General features: G+C 40.3%; 1 protein-coding gene across 1 annotated transcript in view; it reads right to left on the reverse strand.

The window, feature by feature from the left end:
* Positions 1-2,808: 2,808 nt before the first annotated feature.
* ass1 (argininosuccinate synthase 1) overlaps positions 2,809-22,480 on the reverse strand; it is a gene marked incomplete at its 5' end in the record, with an annotated part of 35,352 nt that continues 15,680 nt past the window's right edge. Inside the window, 7 exon segments of the mRNA XM_014016023.1 lie at positions 2,809-3,110; positions 3,203-3,268; positions 6,388-6,544; positions 8,081-8,212; positions 10,566-10,630; positions 11,626-11,710; positions 16,766-16,856. Coding sequence (XP_013871477.1) covers positions 3,062-3,110; positions 3,203-3,268; positions 6,388-6,544; positions 8,081-8,212; positions 10,566-10,630; positions 11,626-11,710; positions 16,766-16,856 — 645 coding nt within the window. The 3' untranslated portion in view covers positions 2,809-3,061.

Genomic DNA, 22,480 nt, shown 5'->3' on the forward strand with positions numbered 1-22,480 from the left:
ATACATTTCTATTTTTCAGGGTGGTTTTTTTTGGACCTGTAGCTGCTGCCTTGCTCCACTTTTATTATCATTTCTGAATGCTAACACCACAGTGGAATAAATATGACAAATTCTATTGACGATTTCTATGATGGCTTTTTTTTCATTGCCAGCAGTCCTAACCTGTCCACATCATCTCAGCAGGTCATGCACCTTGATCCTGAACAATAGCCTCCTTTGTATGTGCCCTTTTGGAGAGTGACAGGGACATGTTGGTTAGCCGACTTGGACTCCTGAGGAGACACGATCGCATAGGAGCGTCCATTAGGGCTCGGTCTTGTGCCACCGGCTGACTTTCATGTTGTGCTATTGTTACACAGCTCTCCCCTGAGAGGTGGATGCCGAGTGGGTAATGAGGGGTAATTGGTCCGGGGTCAAGGATGATTAATTCATTTGGTCAGGTGTTGGTCAGTACCTGGATACCTGGATGGCTGCGTGGGCAGGTAGGAGGTGGAACATGAGATGGGGTAAATGAATAGGGAGGTGGATGTGTAGTCAGGACAGAAGTAAGTGAGGGGGAAGGGAAAACAAACTATTCTCAAAACTGCATGGATTATTAGGTAAATGGAGCCCTTTGAGCTTCATCTGCAAAATGTATAAACAAAAAGCAATAATTTTCCCCCCTCCTTCAGTCTCACTTTCTGCTTACATCCAGGGTTCTGTTGTCTGATAATCCAACCATACTGAGAACAAATGTGCTGTAAAATCAGAAAATAAATTCCACTGGATCATATCTTTCCAGAAACCAAGTTGAAAGGTCAGCACATACGCTGAAGACAGACTGAATGTGATAGCCGTCCCCGGCCCTCCTGCCTCCCCTTCAGCTTGACTAACTAATCTGAATACCTCTCCTCCCATCCCCTCAATTCAAACCAGGCAATTTTGGCCACTGATTATCCTGAAACCTGTGTGCGCGCGACAGTAATCGCAGGGGCTTGGCTGGTAATTGACCAGGCAATGACTGAGACGCCTGCCGTGTAATTGAACAGGGGTTGAGGGGGCATTGCAGGACTGAAAGGGTCTGAGGGTTGCTCACTGCCCATTAGACCTGGCAGGGGGTCTTCTGCGCCTGTGGACTTCATCGTAAGGGTCACGGCGTATCGGGCGCTTCAATGCAGGACTGATACCTTTCGGAGTAAGGGAGTGGCAAAGAGGCAGCTGTGAGGGGTCAAATATCACAAAGCAGCAACTTTTTATAACACCTAAAAATATACAGATCAAACACAGCAAGAGTCTTTTAGATTAGATTCATTAGTTTATCAAGAACAGCACACAGCACAGCCTTACTTTGTTTGCATTTATTCTACCCATAGTTCATCTTAAACATAAACTGTCACTACATGACCCAAATTCACTTTTCCTGCTGTTCAGAAGGAAACTGGGCGCCACTGTACAAGCATTTATTGCAGACTCGAGTCATCAATTTTAGATCATGTTAAATTAATCTAAAATTTTTAATTTCAGAATTCTGTCTTTATACTCAGAAGTCTTTTTTTTTCCAGTGGCTAATCCTTATTCTTAGAAATAGACAAAAAAGTAAATAAATAAATCACTTACTAACAATCATTGTTTCCATCAATGTCATGACCAGCTTGTGGCCAACTTCCATCCACCAGTCAGAGCCTGTTTTGTGTCTATTTTGTCCAGTTCCCCAGAATTCTGTTGTGTGTGTGTGTGTGCGCACGTGTATTTACTTTTTTTTTTTGGAAAGTAAACAACAAAACCAAAGGCCGAGTTTGTGTGGTTTTAAGAATAGTGGGTTTGATTATTGTGAAGGAGACCCTAATGATTGACACTGCTCTCTGGAAAATCAATGATCTGCAGTCCACAGATGTCAAATCTTCAGATCCACTTGGCTCGCTTGGACTATAGGTCCTAAGAACTGAGGGGCACGTGGGTGGGCTCATCAGACCTAACGGAAATACTCAGAAGCTAGGCTAAGTCAACCCATGTAAGTCCATGTCCAGCCTATGGAAAAAGCAATAAAATTGTAATCTTCTTGCAAATCATTTGTTTTTATTTGAACTTCTAAAGGTTGCAAATTAGCTTTCTTTATTTGCATCAGAGCACTTCTTTTTCGTTCTTAGCAAACAAATAAACCTGGATGAATGATTAGTTTGTGTCAGACTAAGTTTAAGGATGTTCTTTTGATTTAAACACCTTGGTAGTGTTGAACATTTCTGGTGAAATATGTTTGAGGCTGTCTGCTGTGAAGGATCTTATTGTTGGTAAAAGTACCATTGTTGCATCTTTTTGAAGTCTGTGGATCAGTCGTATTATTGCTGGTTTATTCTGACTCTTAAGTGTACTAATTAAAAAAAAAGAGGCAAGGCTCCCCATACCACATCTTTGAGCACTCTGAAAGAATTTCCTGTGTTTGCTAAATATGTGGACTCCAAGCTGAGCAGTGAAATATACATATATGGCCAATTGGTTTTCCTTCCATTTGACTTTTACCATCTGAGCTCAGAAACGGCCTCATCACTTCCACTCCGCTGGGCCTCAGTGATCACTGACATCTGTGCCAACCTCCATCTGCATGTTGTAAATATGATTCAGTGTCCTCTAGGTTTAGCAGGTATGGCTTCAAGTTAAACAGGCAGGTGTTAATCCATGAACTTTACACATTCCTATGGTTAGAAATGGTCATGAATTAGGTTTTGCTTGTAAATGGATAAATTCTTACTTTATATTATTCATTGTTTTGTCAGTATAATCTTAGTATTCCATATATTGACTTACTGATACCAAAAATGAGTGAATAAAACATTAACAAACAGATTTTTTTACTATGCATTTATGAACAGTATATTTTAGAACATCTGGAGATCTGATTTAGACTAATTCTGTGACATTTTTTCTTTTCTTTATCACCTGAAAACCAGCTAAACACTACGAAGTTTACATTTGTGATGTTAATACTACCTACACTAAACATTAAGGCTATAGGTAGACAACAGAGGCACAAAGTTTCAACTCATTTGTGTTTAAGATGAGAAGATGAATCACAGAGCTTCAGTGGTTACTGTTTGGCGCCAGAGAAACCCTGCAAGCGGTTGTGCTCCCTTAACCTGTGGAAGAATTAAAAAAAAATTTAAATATGGCATTCTTTAGGAACTTCTTCACGTTGGGAAATGTGTTGGAAGATTTATGCGGTGCTAACCTGACAGCGTTTATCCGGATGAATCCAGAGGCATCACATGGGTCATAGTCTCCCTGAACGTCCATGCTAAGAAAAGATGAAAATAAAAAATTGAAATGAAGGCATATGAAATCAAATCTTTAGTTAGTAAATGGAAACACTCAAGAGCAACGAAGAACTAATATAAAATGAAAAAAAAAAGACTAAATGTTATGGGGTTACTGCAGTAAATTTAAGCAACACAGTCTTTTAAACTACTGGGATACCTGACAAAATGCTCTTTGGAAATAATGTTCTGATTGATTTTCCTCTGAATGCGCTCATTTGGGACTATTTGTCCTGAGCGATAGAGAATCAATACAGCAGAATAAAATGTACTGTAGTGCACAAAACTCCTTCAAAAACAATCATATCATATCAACTGCGAGCCACTTCATATGATTTTGTAATCTGATGTTTGTCTTCTAGTTTACCCACTTCTTCTTCTAAAAAAAGTCTTGAATCTATAAGTTGTGTCTAACGTTGGAGCCGTTCTTTGTGTGAACACCTCAGCTTAGTGTCTCAGAAAGACTGCTGCGTAATTACAGCAGTTTCTACCTGCAGTGTTTAATACACTCCCTTACCGAGTCCTCTCCTCCCCGTGATACCCCCAACTCCCAATGTACCACTCCAACTCATTCTTTAAAAGCACTTAGCAAAAGAGGAAATTGCCAACAAATGATAGGATAAACATTATAAAAAGAAAGGCCGACAACTAAATCATCGACTCTCAATACAAGGCTCCCTACCCGGCACCTGAACGCCATTATGAGTGAGCGGCCACAAAGAATATATGTGTGTGTGTGTGTGTGTGTGTGTAAGCATGTGATTGTGTTTTCCTTTAAGAAACCCTGCAGTCTAATTGAGAGTGAAGCTGGTTGAGAGCGGGGAGGGTGACATTTCTGTCTCAGGCGGGTGCGGTGACGGGTTGTATTACCACTGTGTTAATGACGCCGTTTACTGTTGCCTGCGGAGAACCAACAGGACGTCAGCGGGGGGTTCATGCCTAATCTGCTCTGTGTGTGTGTATGACTGTGGCAGGATTTCATGTTGTGGAAAATGAGTGTAAGCGTGAGAGACTGCTGCCTTCAGGTGTATCAGTGCCAGGTATCAATCAAACAACAACACAATACAGCAGAATTAAAAAAAAATCTGAAATTTACCATACAGATTTATATACAGTTACCTGTTGTTCTACCATTAAAAAACAATCTATAATAATCTGTATTAATGAGAGATGTAACTGCTGTAAAATGGGAGGGATGTTCAGTTAAAGTATCAATTCTTTCATAAAAACAAATATCCAAACCTACACGTTTTTTTTCTGAGGTCAGAGATAATGTCACTTAACGCTACGCTAACCTTAAGAAACTTCCTGGTTTCATAAAGGGTAAATAAAACATAAATTACAGCTTCTCAGATCTTGAAATATGCTGTTTGTCCTCTCTTAATGTCTAACAGTGAACCTAATGTTTTAATTACTTTTAAAACTTTCTGAATAACATTGGATTCTACATCTGTTGGTAAATCTTTCATTAACAGTTGTGTAAATCAGGACTATTCAAGCCACGGCCACATCTGGCCACCAATGTTAAAACTTACCTCTTTAAATCTGCATTTGTTTAAATTTGCTCTGTCTATTTTTATTTTTGTATGTGTTTGTTGAAGTACTTTGTGATCCCTACCTTGAAATGTGCTATATACAGTAAATAAAGTTTTCCTTACTTACTTACAATGTTAAATAAATATTCTGTTACATACTCCAGTGTTTCACCTACCTTTAATGGGCAACGCCCCCCACACTGTCCCCAGGGATGTTTGGCCCCTGAGCTGTTGTAACTGTGGCCCCCTGAGTAGTTGAATAGCCCTGGTGTAAATATTTTAACTAGGAGTGTCCTGATACCAGTTTTTGTCAAGCTGAAAACAATTCCTTCAGTTTGGGTACTTGCCAATACCAAGTACTGATACTGTGTACTTTCTGAGTTAGAGCTTAAACGTTACACAGTGACTTTAAAAACACATTTCTTTTATTTAGAACAAGGTGGCTCTCCCTCTTTAAAGGCCTACAGCTCCTCTGACGGGATCAGATCAAATATACAGCATGGTATATACTGTTACAAAATAAATTAGCTGTTCTTTCAATTATATAAAATTCTTAACCACAGAACTGACAAACATTTGACTTGAAATGTAAACTGTAATACATTCAGTGGAGTATCATTATTAAAGGTACTGATACTGATATTGGTTGATATCGGGGCATTTTGTTCAAGTATTGCTAGTTTTAATTGTACACAAGTAAAAACTCATCCAATCATAAATGAGTATGGGTTTGTAGAGTGTGAAAGTACATGATGCATGTGTTTTAAGTTTGTAATGAACCTCTTTATCAGAAACTAATGTGCTCAGGCCCAAAAAAAACGTTGTGATTTATGGTTACAAGTTGAAAAAAGGAAAACAAGAGCTGTGCAAAGATTATTTACCAGCTTCATGTTGCTCAGAAAAACTATACTATCACAGGTTAAAGAGCTGATTGGGATCAAATACAGTTTTTCTGGTAATGTCTTTCTCACAAAACAGGCACCATTTCTAAAAGATATAATACTGTATTTTACACTTGCCAGACGGGTATGAAGGACTGTGTGAACCGTGTGTTTGCCCCACAACGTTTTGACCTGCTTAACTACCATGACACCCTGGTACTTTTCTCCTAAAAGCCCAGTGAAATCACCTCTCTGAAGGAGCTGAAAACACCATTAGCTTTCTGACTCTAGGGTAGAAGTGGAGTGTGTGCGACTTAAGTGGAGATGCTGAGACATATGGAGGGGTTTTTTCCTTTGGTCAGTGCTGAGCCTGCCCAGAGGGCATCGAGGGTCAACCCCCTGAACAAACCCACTGTTACTGCAGCTAAAGAGGGCATAAGGGGGTGCTGCCCTGCAGCGACTGGGCGCAACACTCCTCTGATGTCTTTGTGAGGACAGGGTCAGTTTGGTGTGCTGACGTGGGGGTCATCGGAGAGCTTGAGCGAGCCGATTGGTGAACAAGTGGAATAGCTGCACTGTGCCCTGAGCGGCGACGCACATCTGTCAGGTCAGAACAAACGCACGCTTTGTTTTCCAAACACCCCCCCCCCCAACACACACACAGTCATTCCACGCTCTGTTTACCTGACCAGCTCCTCGTTGTACAGGGACTTGGGAGACTCTCGTCCCAGGATGTAAACCTGACCCTTGAAGACAGACAGCTGGACTTTGCCCTCCACATTCTCCTGGGACTTGGCTATGCAGTGTCGCACAAAGTCACACTCTGGACTGTACCAAAATCCTGTAACAGAAGGAAAAAAAATCTGTTTAAATGTAATTTTATGTGCAAGTATGACCACTGTGACAGGAAAAATAATGTATCCGAAACCAAAGGAGGGAAGTGGTACTCTGAGACAAAGCTAAATGGTCTAACATGAAAAAATGATACATTATTATTAATTTAAAAACTCTAAAAAGACTAATCTAATATTCTATGAAAATATAGGTGAATCATTTCTAAACAGAACCCGAAAAATCAGGTCCTAGATCCTCTTTTTGAACAAAGAATCTTATTATTCTTATCTTGTCGCATTCTCATAGATAAGATGCTAGGTTTGTCAGCTCTTTTTGTTTGTTTCACCTTGTTTTCATTCTTAATTTAAAACCAGATACACAAAATTGAAGTCTCATTGTTTTTGATGTTGATCATCCTTCATTACTATAGCGTGTTTGGGATTATGGATCAAGGATGAATACCGGGCTGATCCTACATCATTAAAAAGATTTAAAATGTTTTAAAAGCACAAGTGTTTTACAATACTGTACAATACCACAAATCATTGTGTTGTGCAGTAATAAAAACAAACAAAAAAAGCTCTTCTTTATTAGAAGAGCTTTTCTGTTTCAGGTGAAGTTCACGCACCCCTTTCTTCTCTTTCATTCCGGGGACCTGAACCATCAGTTCCTGGGACAGATGGGCAAGGGATGTGTCTATATGTGTTCAGAGGTCAGGCACACCCCACTCAGCAGGGGGTCTGCCTCTCATCAGTGTCTGACCTCCACCTCATCGTCTGGCCATGTTCAAAGACACAATGCTCCGCCGCTTTTATTGCTTCAGAATTGGCATCGACGTGTTGGAAATGACAATTGAACATGGGCCCTGTTGGACTTCAAAGATAGATTTTTATTTACATGATTAGTTTTGTTTATGTCCCCAAGTGTCTGAATGACTTGTCAGATTTCAACTAAATTTACTTTTTATAAAAAGAAATGATTAAAATCTGTAATATAAAATAAAAAAAATCTCAGAAGAATCACTATCACATGGATTTTAATTGACTAAGCAGGTATTTGACGTCACACGTATCAAATTGTTGTTGCATCATGAGCAGCAGATAATTATTGTCTAAAAATGGTTTGGTTTGCTGTAAACAGATGCAGGACAGGTGGATTGTTAACATAAGCCCCCTACTACCAGCCGCCTGCAATATGCAATTATTAATGATTTAAACTCACAATGGGTTTAATCTCTGCCCTGCTTCTCAAGGTAGCACCTTTATGTCTCCCCGTCTCTGGAGGGTATAAGTGAGGCGGCCTAGCAGTCGGTCTGTAATGGCACTGATCCTATTATGTGGATGAAGGTGCAGACGACTGGAGACTTGGCAGAAGGGAGGGGATTAAGACACCTGAGCCTTGAAAAGCTCACACACACACACGTGCAAACACACTGAGCAAGCAGGGGCGTAGCATTTATCTGTGGCATGCTTGTTTCTTTCTTGTACGAACTACGAAATAAGTGCACTGACGTCAGCGAAGACGGCACATTTGAAGCACTTACCATTGTACACGAGTTCCGAGAACTTGATACCCAGTCCCTGTTTGATCCTGCGAACCTCTTTGTCCATGGTAAAAGTCTCGATGTCCAAATGGGCCTGCAGCAGAACCGTGCCCCCTGGAGTTTCGTATATTCCTGACAAATTCAGGAAAAATAAATCAATAAAAAGAAATTACATTTTCACAAACCGCAACAGTAGGAGCTAAAGCGATCTGCAACAAGTCAGTAAGAGGATTTACGCATGCTTTAAAAGCCAAAAATGGATGTTGTCAATTTAAAACGTTCAACGTTTGTTGCTATTTTTATCCATTTATAGCCCACAACCTTATTTTAAATGCATATCAAACAACCTATGATGCTGTGATTACTAATCGTTGAAGGCCATTCTCAGGTATATGAACTGGTTTATTTCAGGTAACTGCATCAAACAGATCTATTAGCCATTAGCTATGGGACTGACAGGTCTTTACAGTGCTCACAAAATGTGGACAAGCCTGTCCTGGGTAAATGACAGGTTGGGAGGCCCCTGCCAGTCTGGAGTCTGGACCAGGGCTCTTCCTACCCTGCAATTTACCCCCTCTGGACAAGGAGGGAGGGGTGACAGAAGAAAAGATGAGGTGCTCGACAGGAGAAATGAAGCTGTCACTTAAACGTGAGCAAAAACAAAAGAAGGACAGGGTAAATGCTGCAAGGCAGATATGAAAATTAAGAAAAAAATATATTTTAGTGTGAGAAGTAAACATTTTGGAAAGGTAAGAGCTGTAATACTTGGTTTCTCACATCTTCTACCAATCTGAATGACAGCCACATTTTCTACTTCAAGCCTGACAGCCAAACCAACTCTCACGTGAGATTTTAACAATGTTTTAATCTCCTCCAATCTAGTGAGAAGTTAAGCTCAAATCTGTACAACACTTGAATAATCCAGTCCTGATCTGAAAATGTTGTGCTGGTGGGCAAAAAGGCAGCTTAGTGATGGTGCTAATTGTCTGAAGCTTCAAAAGACTGCCACCTGAGCTAAAAACGGCTCGTGGCTTTTTGGTCTTCCGGGGCCATAGAGGGGATGCAGGGGGCACCTCCTTTGTCTCGATCAGATAAATTCAGGTAAAACTGCCCTCCAACACAACTTGGCTTAAGAGCAACAAAAGGAAATGTGTCAAGGATTGGACAATTCAACAGTGGCTTTTTAGTTGGGCTTAAGAAGACACAACCCTCTGTGGTTTTAGAGGTTTTACTCTTTTCTTACAGTTCCTGCAGGCCTACAAGGCTCCAGGACAGGATTGAAAGCTTCCTCAGATGATCTTCTAACTTTTTGTGCAAAACAAGAGCATAAACAGGCAGCAGATGTGTTTATTTTATTTTTTTTAAATGAAGGGGGAATAATTAGAACACAAAACTTGTGTTTTAGTGTTTTATCTAATATAATCTCCGCTTTCAAATTTAGAACAGCTTTTAACAAGTGTTTTCGTGCCACTTTTCTGGAGTTTCACTGCGGTTTTGACATGTTCGTCAAAAGACGAAGTCGTTTCCACCCGCTTCCTATTGAGGCCATCACCGGAGCACGAGTCAGAGGTCTGACAGTCCTGTGACAGGTGGGAAATGTTAGTCTGGCACTGAGGTTATTCACTGTTTTGTAGCGCAGTGACAACATTCTTGACAGACCATTTCGGTCCCATCCACCTCCTCGACCTCTCACAGAAAAATATGACCCAACACAAATAAGTATGACATGTCCCTGTTTGTAACCTCCCATCATCTATTGTGCTAACGCAGCTGCTGTTCCAGAAGAGACCAGCACATCCACTCGATGGTAGTTATTCAACCACTCAGCCACCTTGTGCTCCACCTCTTTGCGTTGCTTCGGAAGAGGAAACGGTTTTGATCTTTTGTTCAGCTGAGGAGAGAGAAAACTGGGCTTCCCATTTTCCAATTTCTACCTGCCAAGTTGCTCCGCAGCCGCAGCCCACCGGCCAGTCAATTTGCCAATCATAGCCCATAGTGTGGCAGGGATAGAGGAGTCTGTGTGTGTGTATGTACTCATGAGTGTGTCGTGCAGGACCTTGTATATTCACTGTAGAAACACATGTAGAGACATAACAAAGAAGCTTTTCAAGTTGTCTGTTGATGCCAAAGATAAACAAACAAAAACATCCAGTGGAACATCTTTTTTTTTGTAGTACAGAAGATATTTGTTTGTATGCGAGTGAATAAGTGAACAGAAGTAACTTTGATTCCAGATGAACCAGAGAAAAACACCTTTCCTGAGCAGAACGTGTTCAAGTTTATAGAAGCAACAGAGAGACACCTAAAGCGATCATGTAAAATAACTGCAGATTGCATGAAAGTCCTGCTGAATGGAAGGCTTTTGAAAAAGATGTAAAGTTAAAATACAGAGAGAAATATGAAAATACAGATAAACTGGCTGTGTAAAATAAAGGAACAAATCTGTCAGAATAAAGGGAATAAAACAAACTATTTACTTCCTTACCTCGTGACTTCATTCCAATAAAACGATTCTCTACAATATCAATCCGGCCCACTCCATGCTTTCCTCTAAGAGACAAAGACAGGTTCAATGGTCACATTCACATAATATTGTGAGCTTCATTTTCCTAAATCTGCACAAAAAAAGAGTTATTATAAGGGGCCTTTTAAAAAATGTTTTATATTTTACTATCTTGTGAACTTTTAAATCTCTCTCTTCACAGGTGAACAAGGAGGCACAAGCAGTTTGGGGTAAAGTGAACGACTCCTCAAACAAACTTACGTTTGTTGGGATAAAATTCCGACAAGGTGTGAGCTGAAACGTTACCAGCACCAGCAAATTCTTAACAACTGGATACTAATGTAAACAGCCATTTGAAGAGACCTCGCCTGTCAGTAAATGTGTTTAAATCTTAAAAATAAAACTCCTGCAGTCAGATTCCACTAAACCACGAGTCAGTGGTTCCTGGTGCCAGATGCTAAAACATGCATGAAAAGCTTCCCCTTCAACTCATCATCCCTGCGGCCTGAGAGAAACATAACATGTATTTTGATAAATCTGCAGTAATTTGTGAGGAATAACTCTTTATCGTCCAGTGTGTGCAAGCTTAAATATATCTAAATTTACAAAAACCTATGCTGTTATAGGGATGTTGGTCTTCAAATGTCCTTATCAAGTATTTAAACTAGTTTGAAGCAAAAGAAAAAAATCAAAATCAATCTAAATGAATACAGTTTATAATATGGACAGTATAGAAAACAAAACAGAACTAGAGGAAAATCTATTGTTGAAGTTTGAGTTCAGCGAGATTAAAACTGATGTTGATTAATGAACTGAAATTTTAATAAAAAATGAAGTTTGGACCAATCACTACTCACAGTTATTAGTTATCTGAGTGGAAGTCTTTCACTGCAACTTTTACCACTGAAGAAAAAAGCTAAATATTAAATTTTTGTTGTTTTTATTTCAGTTATTAGTGAGTAAAATGAGGACTTTACATGTCATTTTGAGGCTCACTAAAGCATGTGCTTAAAAAATCTGAACAAAACCAAAAAACCCTTACCCTATCTCATTGAGGTATGAGAAGATCTCCAACGGCGTGTCTTTGGATTTCCCATCTTTCACATGGATCACCTTGACTGGCACTCCTAAAACAATAAAATACATTCATTTTTTATGCTGAACCCATTTCTTAATATAAGATGTTTTAGTAACTCTGGCATGAAAAGTGGAGGGTGATATGCATTCTTTCAACCAGTTTCCAGGCCTGGATTTTAGGTTTTGCTTTAGCATTTCTTTTGTCATTAAAAGTTCAATTAATTAGTTCTCAATAACTTAAATAAACCTAAAAATCTAATTATTTTGTAGACTCTAAATTTTTTCAAATGTATGTAATGGTCTGGTTGTTCTAGAGTAAATCACTAAGTTTTCACCAAGATCTGATAAACAAAATTAACATTTTGCAAATCAATAGTTCTGTCAAGAAATATCTCAAATTAGTACGTAATAAAAAGCTAAAATGGAATATATAATTTTAAAAAGTGTTGATTAATTCTGCTGATGAGAGCTTCTTGTTTCAGTTCGAGATCCACAGACATTTACCTAAAAATAATGAAAACCTTCACAAAGGCGATGGTGGAAAAAGAAGGCTAATAAATTCAAAGGCCCTCCTCATTTGAAAGCTGTGAAATCGTGGGCAGGCCTTTACCTAATTCAATTACACATGCAGCTTTGTTACCCGTCCTCCTTTTAATGCCGAGACTTTTCTTTTTTTTCTCTCTCTCCTTTTTTTTTTGAAATCGCTAAGTGTTTGTGTGCTCATGTGCGTGTGTGGAAGAAACAAAAGCACCTGCAGATCCATCACCCGCCTTCCTATTACCGCGTCTTAAAAAACACGAAGAGGATTTAATTTTTCCTTTAAGAAGACACCCACATTCACTCCGCACACACTTCCTCTCTAAAGCCACTTAAACTTAGAACACATCAATCACTGTCACGGAGCTGCTTATTCATGGCCTTGAACACGAGCCAAAGGTTGAGGCGAGGAAACAGACGTGTGAGAAGCGTTGACGCAAGGTGGAAATAAAAGTAAAATCTATCCATCCATCCAAGCTGAGTTCCATACGTACTTTATTATGCTTACAGTTGTCAGTCAGACGGCTTTGAGGAGAAGAGGACCACTTCTGGTCACCTTTCAGGCACTGTTTACAAACCTCCAATATGAATGAATGGCATGTGAGTGACTTGACTAATTTCTCTAGACAAGGGCTTTGTTGATGGCCTGTTTTCATGTCACGGGAATCCCGATGGCTCCCACAGAAGAAGAAGAAAAAAAGGTTGTTCCCAAACTAGGAGAAACCTCCACCCAGCCTCCCCCTCCCAGATTTTTAATAATTAGATTAAAAGTTTCAATAAATTTAGTGAAAGTCTGAACGTGGGAGAGTTGGCCTTTCATCTCCTGACTCGCTCTTTCCTTGCTCTGTCCACGTTGCAGGTTCTATCATTCACCGAGGGGTCTTTCCCTACTCCTGATCCCCCTTTTTTTTGCGGTTTTTGCACCCTAACAGTGCAAACAATGGGAGCGCAGACACAGTTGTAGGAAAAATTACTGCTTTACATTTTTCCTCCTCATTTCTTCGGCATGACAGGAGGGAGGCATGGATTTTTTTCTCTCCCCCCTTTAAAAAAAAGAGGAGAGTAATGGTGGAATGGACCGTTTGACGAGGGTAAAGGTTCCTGTTGTTATATATTCTTTTTTAATCAGTGAGAAAACTTTGGTGAGAAAGGCAGGGATGAAAAGGTGGGAGGGGGAATGAAGTGAAACATTCTTGTGCTGATCTTGTGCTCAGAGGGAGGAGTGGGCTTGGGCTTTTGTGTGGACAACTAAAACAGCTTTTGTCATAGCACGCTCAATAAAAGGACGAAGAATATGTGTGAAAATGGGAGTTCAGGGCCGCGAGGAACCCGCGAAACCAGTCGAGACTTTACTAGTGCGCCTGTTTTTTTTTATTTTTTACAAAAGCACATCACATCCCCAGCCGAACCAACCCACTTGTTTTTGTTGTTAACATTTTCTCTCAGAAACTGGTAAAGTGAGATCTAAACATTGGCAAAAAGGAGGTATTTTAATTTGTAATTAGACCTCACTTATTCCACATGATTGTTAATCCTCCCACGGCAACTTTTTTGGCAAACTTTTGAACTTCTCTAAATTTACGACTATGGCTCGTAAAGCTGCCCATCAAGCTCCGCTTGATCAGAGGAGCCAGTGTCTCCCTGCCGATTGATGTTCTTGTGCTTCCCTGGTGACCAGGGATGAAGGAACATCTGTGTCACTTGCCTCAGGCATGGACGTGTCCTGCCGTCTTCTCTTTGCACAAACATGTGACACTTTCTAGTATTCAACCCTGGAGCCTTGCGGCAACATATCTAATGAACATTTCTCTGGCTCTTATGGGCTTGGTGTATTAGCTGGAGTTAATGCTTCCAGCTTGTGTGTGTGTGTGTGCAGCCCCAGGCCAAACATGGCAGTTTTCTGGACTGTGTAAAGCTGTGAGGGGTTAAGGATAAGCCTGGGTGGTCAGAAGTGGCGACAAAGTGCACGAGGTCAACCTTAAAGCTGCAGCCCTTTGGTTGTGACCATCACTGTTGAGCTAAATGAAGAAATCTGGACAAAGAAATCACTTTGCTCAGTTAAATGTTACCAAAATTATTTAGTTTTTTTTTCTTTCACTATGAACCTAAAACATTTTTCACTTCACTTCAGTCTCTGTCTACATTCACAGTGCAGGTCTTAATGCTCAATTCAGATAAAAAAAATCAGATTTTTTGGGGTGAATGTTCACATTACATTTTAAATGCGACCTGCATCAGACTCCAGTGTGAACTCTACACGGTACTGATGTGACCAACATGTGCAGAAATACACGACACTGCACTCGCTTTGAAAAACATCACATATGTATCAAATTAAGTACCACATAATGAAAAGGCCTGGGTCAGATTTTCAAAAAATCGGATACGTCTCTGAGCCTCCCTGGTAAGGTCTATTCAGGGGTCCTGGAGAGGAGGTTACGTCGGATAGTCGAATTTCGGATTCAGGAAGAGCAGTATGGTTTTCCTCCTGGTTGTGGAACAGCGGACCAGCTCTACACCCTCAGCAGGGTACTGGAGGGTGCATGGGAGTTCGCCCAACCAGTCTGCATGTGTTTTGTGGACTTGGAGAAGGCGTTCGACCGTGTCCCTCAGGGAGTCCTGTGGGGGGTACTCCGGGAGTATGAGGTACCAGGCTCATTGATATGGGCTGTTAGGTCCCTGTATGACTGGTGCGAGAGCTTGGGCCGCATTGCCGGTAGTAAGTCGGACTCATTTCCGGTGAGAGTTGGACTCCGCCAAGGTTGCCCTTTGTCACCAATTCTTTTCATAACTTTTATGGACAGAATTCCTAGGCGCAGCCGAGGTGTTGAGGGGATCCTTTTTGGCGACCTTAGGATCACTTCTCTGCTTGTTGCGGATGATGTGGTCCTATTGGCTTCATCAGATCCTGATCTCCAGCTCTAACTGGAGTGGTTCGCAGCCGAGTGTGAAGCGGCCGGGATGAGGATCAGTGCTTCCAAATCCGAGACCATGGTCGTGAGCCGGAAAACGGTAGGGTGCCTTCTCCTGGTCGGGGAGGAGGTCCTGCCCCAAGTGGAGGAGTTTAAGTATCTCGGGGTCTTGTTCACGAATGAGGGAAGAATGGAGCGGGAGATCGACAGGCGGATTTGTGCTGCATCTGAGTGATGCAGGCGCTGTACCGCTCTGTCGTGGTGAAGTGAGAGCTGAGCCAGAAGGCAAAGCTCTCGATTTACCAGTTGGTCTACGTTCCTACCCTCATCTATGGTCACAAACTTTGGGTAGTGACCGAAAGAACGAGATCGTGGATACAAGCGGCCGAAATGAGTTTCCTCTGCAGGGTGGTTGGGCTCTCCCTTAGAGATAGGGTGAGAAGCTCAGTCATCCAGGAGGGACTCAGAGTAGAGCCGCTGCTCCTCCAGGTTGAGAGGAGCCAGTTGAGGTGGTTCATCTGGTTAGGATGCCTCCTGGACGCCTCCCTGGTGAGGTGTTCCGGGCACGTCCCACTGGGAGGAGACCCAGAGGAAGACCCAGGACACGCTGGAGGGACTATGTTTCTCAGCTGGCTTGGGAACACCTTGGGATTCCCCCGGATGAGCTGGCCCAAGTGGCTGGGGAGAGGAAAGTCTGGGTCTCTCTGCTTAGGCTGCTGCCCCTGTGACCGGACCCCAGATAAGAGGAAGAAAACTGACGGATGGACGGATATGTCGCATTCAGACCGTCAAAAAATTGGATTTGGGTTGCATTTGCCTGCAGTGTAAACATATCCAATGATTAAGGACCTAAGGCAAGGATGAGGCATCAAGATTTCTGGATCTTTTTAAGGTTTTTTGCATGGACAATATATTTTAAAAGTGCAAATTGATGTCAAATCAAATAGAGTGTACTTCTTTTTAATTTCCAGGAGGTCATGCTGCCATTGTTACTACAGAACTATATATTTTTTATTTACTCAGCAGCCTGGCGTTTTAAAGATTATAAACTCATTTATTGATTTGCAACCTTTGTTTCTTAAAGAGAATCAGAACGTTGTCAAAGATTTACATCAATTTTCACCAACAGAATTTCCACATGGGCCAGACTTTTGACATCAGTAGTGCCTAACTGTCTGTCTGTCTTTCCGTCCATCCACCCATTACATCTTGCTTACTCAGATGTTTTTTTGTCTCACTCTCATGTCTTTTTGCATTTCAAAGCTCTACTGGCAAAATTGGAATTCTTGCCATTTTTCAACAGGTCTTAACATTTTGACAAGGACTGTATTTTGTATGAACCAAACTAAAAAAATAAATATGCAAGTCAATTAAATTATAAAGCATTAGGTAAAGTTCTCCTTTTGTAATTTAATTGGTGCATTTTTAAGTGTAATTATTTATTTATTGGGACATTTGTATATTCCTGCTTTTATTTTTAATGATGTCAGTTTCAGTCCTCCGTAGTATTTTAGCTCCATATAGACAAGTTTGATTTCAAATCCATTTTCCATTGATGAAAATAATAATTAGATTTGAAAGTATTATTACATTAATAAAGCCTGTTCTGAACTTGGATCTAAATTCTCAGGCAGTAAAAGACAAACACATAGAAACCTTTCTTGAACTCAATCTCCAGCACATCTGGGTCACTCGGAGACTCTTCTGGGTTTTTGGTCATCAGGTACAAGTCGGCTGGAGCATGACTCTGAAAAACAAACCAAACTACAGATTTTCTCTTAAATTTCAGATTCGTTATTCCCCCCTTATGAATACTGAGAACCGGCTTCCAAACAAATTCTGCTCCTGCGATTTGAGAAAATAACAGACAAACTCACAACACGTCGAGTAAAGAGACGGAGAGAACGAGAATGTCAAAAACAAATAACAGAAAAAAAAATTCGAGACTTGAGTGAAGACAAAATGTACTGCTTTTATTTCATGGATGAAGCCTTTCACCACAGGAGAGGGAGGGTATATCTGACAAGAAAGAATGAGAGCTGGAAAAAAAACATGAAGGAAATAACTCATAAGTGCAAAAAAGGCTTGACAAGTCAACAAAAACAACTGATACTATGACAGAATCTCTTTTTTTATGTACAGTTTTAAAGCCATTTTCACTTCCTCTGATCTTCCAGATCTGATTTTCTGATTGACATTTCTCGTTTGATCCATTTTCAAATAAATAATTCTCTTAAATGGACATGGCATGGCAAAATCTTAAAACCAAATCCCACCGAAGTTGTTCTGGCTGACAGACATTTGTCTTTTTTTTTCCAGTTGGCGAGAGCTGGGAGTGATTTCAGTAAGTCATAGTTTGGACCTAAAGGAGCATAGCGGTGTGATGGAGCAACAATTACACAGCATTAGGACAAGACGATGGCCAATGTCCCCTGAGCTGAGGAAAATTGCAGGGGGGGGACTATGCAAAATAACTACTGGGTGCATTTAAATGGAAAGCTTTACCAGACTCTAAATGATCATACAATAACTAATCGGCATCCGCTCGCCGCCTGTCAGCAAGGAGAAAACGAGCAGCGCAATCACTTTCCTTCCTTTTAACTAAACACAAAAATTGACTGGGAAGGCGACCGTCTCCCTCTCCTTTATTTTCTGCCTCAGTGCCCCGAAAGATGCCAAATGAGAGCGAATAGGGAAGGAACAAAATGACTACTCTAAAAAGCCTATTGATGCCTACTCTTTGAGGGAGAGGGAGGGACTGAATGACTACTTTTAGCTGGCTTTTTCAACCTTCAAATAAAACACAGTATAGCACATATAGGAGCTACTGGCTTAAGCAATACCTGTGGTTGTAAGTGTTTTTTGTAAGCTCTGGACAGCTGAATGTTTACTATCTGTAAGGCTTCTGGTTTTTATTTTAACTTTTCTTTCAGCATTTTAAATTTAACTTGATTTAAAATGATCATCTTCAAAAAATTAATTATACTTTAAAAATTCTTACTTTAAAATAATACACAAATAGTACAATGTTTGAAACCTCATCCATCCTCCAAGAGTGACAGTTTAAACTTCTGGACTGCCGGATTGAAAATAAAAGAAAACATAAGGGAATGGGGTTGTTTCTGGTGAGCAGATCAATGCATTTCAATTCAAACCCCCTGCAGGTGGACCTGTCCCAAAACCATGGCCCCTAAAAGAGAGGAAAAAAGGTAAAGATAGAGAAGGCGGGGGGCCGAGGGTATTGGTGGGAAATGGGGCGTGAAGCGCACCATCATGTAGCGTGGAGCAGCTCCTTTGGCAGCCTTTGCTTCAGCGATATTGTTGTGCTAAACGTGCTCCATGCAAGAAGATGAAGAAAAAAAAGGACCCTAAAGCAAGTAAATTTCTATCTTTCCACTTATTAGTTGCCTCATTGGTTTTCAATCAAAACCCAAAAGGGTCCAAAAGAGGCAGAGGTAACAGGAGGGGGTGGCGAGAGGGGCTGGGAGGAGACGGCGAAAAACATCTCTGAAGCAACGGATTGGAAATGATGCTTAAATCACCATGTCTCAAGTCAGACTGTCTGATTAAAATGCAAACATGGCAAACTGAGCCAAGAATAAAACAATGTGCACGAAATGTGATGGAGACGTATTTAAGTTCCCAACACCTAGAATGTTGTTTAAAGTTTAGGTTCATCTGAATGTAAAGATAGCAACAGGCAGAAACGCTGTGATGCTGAAGGACGCAGAGAACGCTTCATGAGTATTTCAGGTCCAGCCTATGGAGCCTGAGGGCGATACGGGGGGCTTGACAAGTTCTGACCTATTTGCTTCAAAGCACACACTCACATGTATACATACACCTACGAGCTCACTTCCTTCCCTGCAGGCGCTTCTGGGACCATCCATCTTTCCAGCGAGCCATGCGACCAACGGCAGCAGACAAGTTTTCATTTCCTCCCAGTGAGCCGAGGGCTTTGCAGCTTTACTCCCCTCGCCCCCACCACCACCTCCACCACGATCAACACGAGCAGCGGCCCATCACCTCCCTCATCAAAGAACTAAGTGGGCTCAGGGAAACTCACTGACAGAGGCCATAATTAAGACTGAGGTAATGTGTTAATGACTCAGGACGAGTGTCAGGCTGCCTGAGGATGTTCCCTGACTGCTCATGTGTGGAGAAAATGAAAGAAAAAAGGATAAGAAGCTCAACTATTATCACACTGTTACATTTGATGCACGTCGTCTTCTAAAACTTCATCGTTACTCTAAAACTCATTTTAATTGTTCTGATATGAACGCATCACATAAACACATTTATTTTAGGTTTGGTAAATAATTTAGTTCTATTTGGCTGAACGCAAAACAAACTCTCAGATATTACTTGTTCAATAAAAGCTGTAAATTTTATTTTTCACACTGTTATATCAGTTTCTTTCAGAACATAGCAAGATTTTTTTTCATTCAAGACTTTAATTGACACAAGGTGAATTCAAACAAATCTGACTGCACTGATTAAAAGACAAATACTCACTGTAAAATAAAACAGACATTAAAATTAATCTGACTCAAAATTAGTAAAACATTTGCATCAATCTTCAAAGATTATGCTGCGTCAGCAGATGTCGCATTATTTTAAAAGTAAATTTATTTAGCTGAGTGTTTTCCTTCTTTTCTTTTCTTTTTTTTTGCTCGTTTAGGCTTTTTTGTGTAAACGTTCATTTTATTTTTCATGGTATACACATAAACTCTCCTTTGAACTTTAACCCTACAACTACACATATATGACTTTTACAACAAACCATTGTTGCTGACACAATTATAGTAGTTTCTTGAAATATTTATGAAGCAGTGATTTCACAATAACCAAAGGAAACTTTTAGAAATTTGGTTTTAAATATGAATTGAAGCAAAATGCTCCAAAGCCAGTAAAATAAAAACAAACTTCCTTTCTAAAATAATTTTCCAAATATGACATGCTACTGTACTGAAGCTAAAAAGCTAACATGAACGTACGATTTCTTGACATTAAGCTGCGTGTCGATGGTGGGAGCATTTCTTCACACAGGTTAATGCTGCCAGATGTAGATGAGCAAGTAAAAGTCTCAAGGCCATCGTGGCAAAAAGGGAAACGAGGTCTGGGGTTATCAGGAAGGATACGGTGTTAATCACAGAGTAACCTGAACTCCTCCGAGTCTTATCTGCAGGAAAACATATGAGCGACCACTGGGACGTTTCCTAATGTGATGGTACTGAGCAAAGAGGGACCATTGTGTCACAGGTGGGGGGAGCTGTGGCGTTTGAATGGTCGAGGTCTGGCCTCAGCCTTTAGGGCTGTAACTGGAGGAGAGACAGCGACCGATACACAGAGGAGATACTTAGTACAAAGTGGCTTTATTTAGATGACCTCCAAGATGGATCGGAATCTAACATGTTGGTTTAAGACTTTAAATTAAATTATGAAAAATAGTTAACAGCCTAAGGACTTAAACCCTACGGCCAAGGCCGGATTAACCATATGGGCAATTGGGCAATTGCCCAGGGGCCCACGGTCTCCAAAGGGCCCTGGGCAGTGAAGGCACGGACACAACGGATGCGGGATATGCGTGGACATGTCTCCCCGCACTTCCTGCATCTGCGCTCTCTGTCCCCGCACTTTTTTCAGCCGTAACAGCTGTTTTATCCATTATTAACGTATGGTAATTCGTTTTTCTGAGCCGTCTTTGAACGTACCATAAGCGTGTGCATGCTACTCCTGCAGATGAGATGACTGATAGGAGCTGCTGTGCTGAGCAGAGCCTCGCGGTGTAAAGAGCAACTAAAACTTGGCACAGTTTTTACCAAACAAACCATGTAAGTTGAGTCATGCTGTTGGAGGCAGATAATGTTAGCTAAATGAWGAGTTACACATTATATAATGTTTAGCTAGTTAACATGATTAGTTGTTGTTATCTGTTACATCCCTTGCCAAGCTAGTTTATAAATGCTAGATAAACCCAATAGTCYTTCATTTCTCTGCAGAAGTCATGCTGGCTGCTTTCCACATATTTAAAATAAATCTTCATTACCACAGTTAAAAAGAACAAGGTCAGGGAGGAGACAGACCAGATAGCCTACAGCAGCAGGGATCATAATGCAGACTTTCCTCAGGTAAGGAGAAATTATGACTATTATTCTTGAAGTGGAACAGTCTTTAAAAACTGGTGTAWAGTTTGAAGTCTCTACTTTTGACATAATTTRTAACAGAGTCTCAGAGAATTAACCACAGAAAGATGGAGGTTAAATCACATGACTGGATCACATGTTGTTGAGAAACCAGACAGGTATCAGGACAGGTTCACAGATATTTCAAAAGTACTCCATACTCCAAAATATATTTTTTATTTTATTATTGTTTCTACTTTGGTCCAAAATAAATCTAGAATTTATAATATTATTTTCTTACTTACCAGTAGTTTAAAAAGAGATGATTGATAGTCTAGTTCAAAAGCAAAAACTGACATGGATGTTTAAAGATGTAGTTTCATTTTTGTTTATTATGTAGATGTATGACATTTTTGTTTATTATTTATTTTCATATATTGACTACTGGATTATTTGTGTTCTTAATGACAGCAGGTTTGGGTCACACAATTTTTCTTTATTTTGCTTAGTTTTGCACATCTTTACGGTCACATTTACTAATGTTGATGTGTTTAGTGTTGTGTCACTGTCTATGTTTTTGCCATTCTTTGTCTTATGAGCCTACATCGAGCTAAGTAATACTTTGCTAACATGGAGGAATATATATTTATAACAACTGGAGTGCTCAGAAACCAGGTGACCGTGTGATCGGCTGGAGAAGCTAACGGCTAACGCTGAACGGTCAAGACTGGATTTCCCATCACTGTACATGTTGACAGAGCAGAAAAAAGGACTGACCATGTAGAAATCATTAAAACTTAATAATCATGTTAACACAATTATTATTAATAGTTTACAGTTTATATAATCTATCTAATGTTTTAAATAATGTCAGAAAAGCTGTTTATGTTTTGGATTTATTAACAGAAGATAAACAGGAAAACGTCTCATTTTACAACACGAGTCAGCAGATTTGATCTTATTTAGCTCAATGTGATCTGACCAGAACATAATGTAAGTTTAAAATTAAAATAATCTTATAAAGTCACTGTAATCACTGTTATTTATTGAACTGGTTAGCAGATATTAGCTTGTGGAGCATATATACAGAGTTTAGCAATGTTGAATCAGGCTACAATTTAACAAACTATTAAATATTACAGCTGATTTGTTCTCTTATTAATATTTAGACCTACAGAGTGTAAATAATATTATAAATGTAAGTATTTTTTAGGTTCCTGTTAGAGGAACCTGACCTGTTGAGTAG

Source organism: Austrofundulus limnaeus, unplaced genomic scaffold (genome assembly GCF_001266775.1).
Source record: "Austrofundulus limnaeus strain Quisiro unplaced genomic scaffold, Austrofundulus_limnaeus-1.0 Scaffold137, whole genome shotgun sequence".
NCBI classification, from domain to species: Eukaryota; Metazoa; Chordata; class Actinopteri; order Cyprinodontiformes; family Rivulidae; genus Austrofundulus; species Austrofundulus limnaeus.